This window comes from Symphodus melops, assembly GCF_947650265.1.
Source record: "Symphodus melops genome assembly, chromosome: 1".
Lineage (NCBI taxonomy): Eukaryota > Metazoa > Chordata > Actinopteri > Labriformes > Labridae > Symphodus > Symphodus melops.
This window is the reverse complement of record NC_136691.1, coordinates 42,010,909-42,018,966: the sequence shown is the minus strand read 5'-3', so window position 1 is coordinate 42,018,966 and position 8,058 is coordinate 42,010,909. Positions and strand designations below refer to the sequence as shown.

Below are 8,058 nucleotides of genomic sequence, written 5' to 3'. Positions count from 1 at the left end.
TTCAAGTTTGTTCTGTTTTGTTCTTTAAACAAATGATCATTTAACTAAGAAATTCAACAGTGAAACGGACCATCTCAGAAGTTGTTTCACAGGGTTTTATTCAAACGCAGGGGTATGGTTGTAAATAAAAAACAAAAGTTCTGAATAAATGAAGCTGGAAGTGTGAAAGGCAAAAAGGTATTTTTTGGATGGTTTGTCTATACACCACCATGTCAAATCAACTGCAACAGAGTACTTTGTCACAAGCAATCTAAATGACTAAGATTTAAACACCCATTGACTTTTTTTTTTCTCTTTTTCTGTACTGATATTGCACTTCTCCAGTGACTGACTGACTTATTTCCACAGCAGATCATACAGTCGGCCTATGTGAACAACAGTTCCACATGGTTCATGTTTAAAAGCGTACACATCACAAAATTATTTGCCCGGAAATGCTTTGAAAAATAAAAATGAAAACAAAACAAGGAAATGAAAAACAATGTAGAAAAAACAGTTTTCTGTCGACTGTGTTTAGGTTAATTGTAGGTAACAATGTTCAACACTTAACAGTGTATAATCTTAGGTCAGTCAGGTGACAACAACATGATTCATGCAAACATGTCAGATTCTTGACCTACTTTCCCAAATGTCCTCAACACATTGTTGCTCATTTTTCAGTGGGAAAAAAAACACTAATAGTTGCATCTTTTGGGAAACTCTGACCTGGTCAGTTTGAATGTTTCTGGATCTGGGTAAGGTTCAAGTAAAAGTCATGTCAGGGATAGATCTCTATCTAATGCTACATGCTAATGATGAGGATACAATGGAAGAACTTTGTGCTGATAGTGACAGAAGACTTGTAAAAGTGTTTTAAGTTTGCTCTATAAGGAAATAATAAACTCCCTTAAGCACTGAGCAGTGTTTAAGCCTTAAAATCAGAAATATATTCAGCGCCATTTTAAATTTCTTTCCTGCTTCATGATTAATCTGTGGCCCGTAGCACAAAAATCAAAGAAATGTTTTAATAGTCTTTGGATCAAACATTAGGAGTGTATACCATGACTGTTCAAGATTAGTTTCGTTTTGCTTTGTCTGCGTTAACACGTGTTGTTAAGCATTTCTCTGGTCCACCCATCACAATTCTGTAGGTCCAACTCAATATGTCTTTCAGGGAATTTAAAAGTTCCCATTTATGACTGATATTGTGTTTTTTTTTACAGTGACTGACAAACCCCCCCCCCCAAGTTTGTGTATAGATTATGTTTCAGATTTTGTACAATACATCATGAAAGTGCTGAAACGATTTCCAAAACACAACAACAGACACTTCAGAAGAGGTTGTAGATTTGACACGTACATCTTTTATCATGTTGGCTGAGTTCAGGGCATGAGTCCTTGTCACGTGGACATGTTCTCACTCCGAGCATTGTGAGTAACAGACCTCCTACTGAGTGCCGCGGCCCACTGGGTGCTGAGAAAGAAAATTAGGATGGAGGAGAGGAGGGAAAGTGAATAAAATACAAGGAGAACCCGCATCAATCACGACATCCTGCTCAACAGCCCAAAGTGACTCCCTGCGGCGCTGAGAGTATCTTAACCTCCCACAAACAAGCCATCATTCATACACGCGTGACCACTTCCACATTGCCGTGACTATCCCACATATGAACGGTGGGAATCATCCACCATCCAAGCCCACACAAGTCCTGACACTAACCATGACCCCCACCATGCTACACAGGCTCTACAGCTCTGAAATCTACCCTTCATCTTCTCTTCTCCTCCACTGGGTGGCAAGCCTCCTTGAAAGAGAAGATGTTAGGCAAGGAATCAAATAATAACCTTATTTTGACTCCTCACATCTCCTAGCACACTGGCCATATGTTCTAGTCAAACAGATGGGTGATACATATTACCTCGCTCGGAGACAGGCTGATAGTCAGGGCAAGTGAAGGCAAGAAGCCAGTGGGGGGGGAGGGGGGGTCGCTGCTCTTGTCGTCGACCGGTTGGTGCTTCTCTGAGCCTTTGAATTGCCACAAGGGGATAAATACAGTTTCAAAAAATAAATAAATAAATTAAAAAAAGTCAGCCGTGAATCAAAGTGTGACTCTGTCAGAGTACAAAGGTGATGTTTGATAGTTTAAAATCTGCCCGATACATCCAACTCAAATCTCAGTGGGATCTTTTTTTTTATTTGTAATATTCCACAATACCCAAAGTTAATGATCACATGGTTCTTTAATATCACACAATACTGAGTATAATGTGCCGTTTCTGTTAGAAATCCACAAAGGGCCAGTGTCGAGCTTTTAGTATAAGTGAAATAAAATTGAAACAAGCATGGCATCATGACATTCTGATTACCGGTACATGAATAAAACCACATCAATGTGTATATGATGCAAGACACATGATGTCTTTTATGATGGTGAAAGTCGTGTGGAATATACAGAAAATGAACAGGTTAACCAGAGCGTGAGCATTTGGTGAGTGTCACTGGATACATGTGGTACATGTGGCTGGGCTGTTTGTACTCGAGTGTGAATCATGAACTAACTTTTATATGCGTGTTTTGTGTGGATGTATTCACAGTACAGGACAGTGCAGGACAGTACAGTGTGTGCAATGCCAGAAGGTGCAGGCATCTGTGCAGGTGTTTTTGTCTTAGCCTTGAACCTAGCTTTCCCAGTCAGGGCCGGCCAGCCCGTCATCGTCTGAGTCAGAATCTGGTGAGGCCTCTTTGATTCGCCGCAGCGCCTCGTGGATGCTCCTGGTCAGGGGGTCTGTGGAGGCGGGGAGCTCTCCCTGGTCCCTCCTCTCTTTTCTGGGGACACGTTTCAGCGCGACTCCCTTGCGAATCTGAGCCAGGATGCTGTTGGGGTCGTCGTCATCATTGGTGGGAGGCAGGGACCGCTGATCGACCTTCCTCAGTTGGAAACTGCCTCTCTTCAGGGAGGCCAACACCTCATCCATGGGAGTACTCACTACACAAGAGAAGAGAAGGGGAGATGTGATTTGCCTTCATACCTAACTAAATAAATTAAATAAATCCATCTAGGGGCGATACAAAGTTGCTGTACCTCTTCTGCTATGGGAGTCAAACTCAGGAGTCTTCCTCAGCTTTTTTCTGGCACTAACTAGTTGGCTGCTGTCAAAGAAGCGAGGGATAAACGGGCCAAGCGGGGAGAGGGAGACCTCCTTTTCTGCTGCACTCTTGCCCTCCACCTTCTGCCCATGCTGACCTGGGCTCAAAGAGGGGGACAACTCCTCCTTTGCTGGCAAAGGTGGAGGAGGCGGAGGGGGAGGAGGGGAGGATGCCAGTAATGAGGACAGTGAGCAGGGAGAGCAGAAGGACTCTGAAGGACTGGGCACAGGCAGTGGAGGGAGGGATGCTGTGAGAGCTGTGACAGGCTGAGTAGTGAGCGTCAGGCTTGGGCTGGGGTCTGTCTGTACACTGGTGCTGAGACAAAGCGGCTGACAATGCATCTCTACATGCTCCTCCCTCTCACTCAAGCTACTCAATTCCATGCTTCTTTCACGTTCTCTCCTCCTGTTGTGAGATACGCGCAGTCGAGTGGATTTCAGAATCACCTGACCTGGGTGCCTCTAAACAAAGACAAAGAGAGAAGCAGAGATTTATGAGTAAGATAAAACTGTAATACTTTCAGATATTATTGTTTGCCGGAGGTAATGTACCTGCTTGAAAGTGCGTAGTCTGTCCAGTGTTTTCTGTCTCTCCTGACTGACTCTGCTGTTCCTCATCGCCTCATCTTCGTCATCTTCATATTTCAGCTAAAATATATTGAAATGAACAGATAGAGAGATTTACTGACTAATATTGCTTTACTGGCATTCAGTGATTCACATGATGTATTCACATGAATACATCTTTATTGACATTTGGACATTGAGACAAAGTAAGTCAATGAGATCCTTCTAAAATAAGGATTTACCATGTGGGATAAAGAGTCCTTGTGTATGGTTTGACGCTTCTGCTGTTTCTGAGTGTGACTCGATACACAGATCTCCTGAAAAGAGGTGGAGGGGGAAAACATCAACACAATGTTTAATCCAACATCTGGGAAAAGAAGACGTCACTGCTGTAACAAAATGTCAGTGTAACATGGCATATCTTACTAGATATACATTTGAAACCATTTATTCTGGTTCTATCTATAGCTCACTTAGTTTTCTTTACATATCTTACTGTGTAGGATTGTGGAGATCTACCTTAAAAACAAGTATAGATTCAATATTTGTTCTGCAAAAACAAGCCATACATACTTGTGATTATTAAGAAGACTTTTACTATGTGCACACAAGTTCACTTTTTCTAAATTCCTGTGTTATGAACTTGTTTCATTACAAAAATAATGTAAATAATGTTCGAAGCAAAATCAAAGTCACATCCAGAATCACTACAAAATGTATTTTCTATTAGAAGAACCATTATGATTTCAGAAGTGTAAAGCTATTTTTGTGATTTATAAATGTGAATGTCTGCTGTGGGGTTTGTTTTTTCTCACTTCTGGGAGCTGGTCGCTTAATTTGATCAGAATGTAGGATAGGCTTGCAGTTTTCCTCTGCCCATGCCTGTTCAGTCTCTACTATTTCAACTGTCAGAATTATTGTATTATGTATGATGACCGGATAAAAGATTACGACTACAAGAAGGGAAATCAAATATATTATAACATCTTACTGGCTTATAGTATATACAGTAACTCATTAGTATTTCTGGCACTGTTGTGTTCATTGCTAAATTAAATATTCTCAAATAAAGTTACAGTGCAATACAAAACAACATGATGTTCATCTTCATATTTTTTTATGATTCCAATACAATATATAACATGGTTAAAAGCAGGTTCAATATTTTCTCCAGATAAACTTTTTAAGATTTTAGTTGAAATCCTCTTTAGGTCCTGACAGAAATTAGCAAAAAATCCTTCATCTGAAGCAGTTCAAAACATGTAAAAACTTTGACCAACGTTTGCACTCCTTACGAGTTTTATGAACCAATCATGCCTCACTGTCTCCCTGCTCGCTCTCCACCCCATGCATGCACGAGCCCACACTCAGAGCATGAGCTGAACCAATGGCGCTCGTGCATGTAAGTGAGGGACGAAGCTTTTGAGGGAGCACAGAGGGGAGGTGACGGGTGAAGACAGGGCACGGAGAGAATGCTTCTTTTAAAATCATGCTAATTTTTGAAAATTACCTTCCCTGCCTTTAAGCAGAGGAACCTAACCAGAAGTGTCAAGGTGCATTACTGCTTGTCATGAAGGCCAAACAAACAGAATGCTAAATGCACACTTTATTTGACATTTAAAGTATGTAGGTGTCAAATACCTTTCAGTAATTATTTATATACACGAGTAAGATGTACACACCCTCTTGTTTCTGAGATAGGAGCGCTTGGCAGTGATGCGCCCCCTCCTTGCCTCCAGCTGCCGAGCATTGACTTGAAGTCTGCGCAGCTCTTCTCTCTCTGCAGTATCATCCTCTGTTATATCATCTGCACTTTCATAGGTGTCATAGTACACCACTTCATCCTGTCGCTCTGAACACAAATGAAGATCTTTCTTGTACATGACAGACACTACACACAAACAACAACATCAACAACAGGTTGCTACAACAAAAGTAGTAAAGAAATGAAGATAAAACACCTGTCATTTGTCTGCGAATGCTTTCTAGTTGAGCAGTGAGGAGCAGCTCTTCACACTGTAGGATCTCCGCATGTATGTCGTACAGTTGAAGTTGGAGCTCATAGTACTGTGTCTCCATGTGGTCCAAGAGGACCATGGCATCCTCACTGCTACACAAAGTCTGCATCTGAGGACAAAAAGCATAAAATGCACAGTCACAAGAAAGCTGTCTTTGTGTGTGTGTGTGTGTGTGTGTGTGTGTGTGTGTGTGTGTGTATGTTAGTGTCTGATTATGTCTATGTGTGTTTTGAATGGTCGAATCTCTCGACCAAACCTCCTCTCGAAGTGTGTGCTTCCTCTGCTCCAGACAGATCTCCCTGGCTCTCTGGAGCTGCAGAGTTTCTTTGGCGACAGAGTAGCGAAGTCTCTCCATGCGCTCCACCGCTGCAGTCCATGAAGATTTACCAAACTTGCGCTGGTCCACCTTCATCCGCTCATACACCCCTACATACATATACACACACGCACACACACATAAAAACAGACACAAAAGAAAATGTTTAGTTGAAGTGAAACTCCCACTTGGTTAGTCTAACGTGAGTCAACAACAGAATATTAAGAAACTTTCTTCTCTGGTACACAGTCACACCCAATGATGACTATGTTGAACAGAAGTCAAGTTCTCTTCAACAATGTAGAGGGAGACATCTATTGGTCACATTTAGACATTACAATGTCTTTCATTTCAGTTTGTTCTTGAAGCCTCTCAATGGTTAGATTTATGATTGAATGTGTGACAAATAATAAATGGAACAATCAGTAGAACAACTGGGATGAGCAGAGGTGTATACAGTAGTGTAGTTACTCTGCAGAGGCAATCTGCTGGCAGAGCTGTTTGATCAATAGCTTGTCCTTGTTTCCTCCTGTCCCTGCTGTCAAAGCGTGGCTGTCTGCACTCCCTCATTACTTCCAAATCTATTTAGCCTTGGCATACAAACCACACACAGGTCAATAGCAGGCCAATGGTGCCACGTGTGTGTGTGATCATACAAAGTCATTCCTCTGCTGCATCACTGACATTGATTCTGACATGATTACATGCTGTACCTTTCTGTGCTCTCGCAGTTATCTCAAAATATTTTACAGTGAAGTCCTGGATGTTGAGGACTGCCCCCTGAGCTTTCTTCTGCCAGTCAAAGTCCTCCTTTTTAAGAGCTTCAATCCGTCTTGGACCCAAGTAATCGTTCTCCATGGAAATCTGTAAAAACAGAAGGGGGGGGGGGGTCATTGTATTTAAAGAGACACACCAAAACGGAGCTTTCTGAGAAAGCTGGTTCATACAAACTGCTCTGCTGTCTCCTCTGGTGCTTGATTCATGATTTGACCGAAGCACAGCAACAGATGTTTAATTTAGACCACAAGGGACTGTTTGAAAAGGTGAAAAAGGGATGTTATATGTCCTCTTTAATTATAAAAAGAGAAATTCAGAATTGGGATTCTGAATACGCATATCAACAGACATTCAACTTTAGAGACACATTTTTAATACTAGCTTACAAAAACACAACCATTACCGAGACACAACATACAGCGAACAATAATATTAAGAAGATTCTTATGCTGTAACAATGACTCTTGTTGTTAGTAGTGAGGATTAAATAAAGAATGATGTTATATGAATGTATGCATTGCATTGAATTTAACCTTTAATATGTCCACTGCTCATACTGTCTTTATATTTATCCAGTCTCAACAAGCAGCATTAATATGATTAACTGACAGCTTTGTGAGTATTGGCTTCTGAGGAATCGAAAGAAAGTTTACAGAGCAAAGGTTACATAATCTTCCTCCCTGACCCTGCATCACCTCACTTCACCTCAGCTCTCACCACACAGCTCAGCAGTGTATCATTTACTACTGCAGCCTCCTGCAGATAAGTTAGCCCTGTTCATACTCTCATTCTATTCTTTATACATGCCCTCACGTAACACTTATTTTAAACCAGTTGTCTTATTGTTCGTTTGAGTGGAGCACATTTTTGGATTAATTTGGTACGTTGCCATACGTTGCCACTCATTGTACCTTGATATTTTTGAAAATCAGGAACCTTGTTCTTAAATATGTGATTGTTGACAAATGTGTGTGAAAACTTCTCTCAGACAAGAGCAAAGATACAGATATGTTCTGGATGAAAAGTGTTATTATAGACAGAACATTTATGAAAGCTGATTTATTTTAGACTGAACAATTTCAACAACAGAAATGAAGACATGATGCCAATTTTCAAATTACTAAAGTGGACTAAAAGAAGAGGCCAGGAAAACACTCTTTACACTAAGCACATTTGAAAGTAGGGGAGATACAGAATGCCTTTACTCTGAAAACTATAGACCAGTATGTGAGCTCAATGTCATGTTGACCCTAC

At 41.1% G+C, this 8,058-nt stretch overlaps 1 protein-coding gene across 1 annotated transcript in view; it reads right to left on the bottom strand.

Annotated features, from left to right (window-relative positions):
• Positions 1-81: 81 nt before the first annotated feature.
• The window catches only part of LOC306828557 (junction-mediating and -regulatory protein-like), a 16,471-nt gene continuing 8,494 nt past the window's right edge, over positions 82-8,058 (bottom strand). Inside the window, exons 4-11 of the mRNA XM_079351077.1 lie at positions 6,741-6,891; positions 5,968-6,137; positions 5,655-5,820; positions 5,376-5,545; positions 3,936-4,010; positions 3,679-3,774; positions 3,063-3,588; positions 82-2,966 (exon numbers count right to left, since the gene is read on the bottom strand). Of these exons, the coding sequence (XP_079207203.1) occupies positions 2,659-2,966; positions 3,063-3,588; positions 3,679-3,774; positions 3,936-4,010; positions 5,376-5,545; positions 5,655-5,820; positions 5,968-6,137; positions 6,741-6,891 (1,662 nt within the window). The 3' untranslated portion in view covers positions 82-2,658. The remainder of the gene's footprint in view (positions 2,967-3,062; positions 3,589-3,678; positions 3,775-3,935; positions 4,011-5,375; positions 5,546-5,654; positions 5,821-5,967; positions 6,138-6,740; positions 6,892-8,058) is intronic.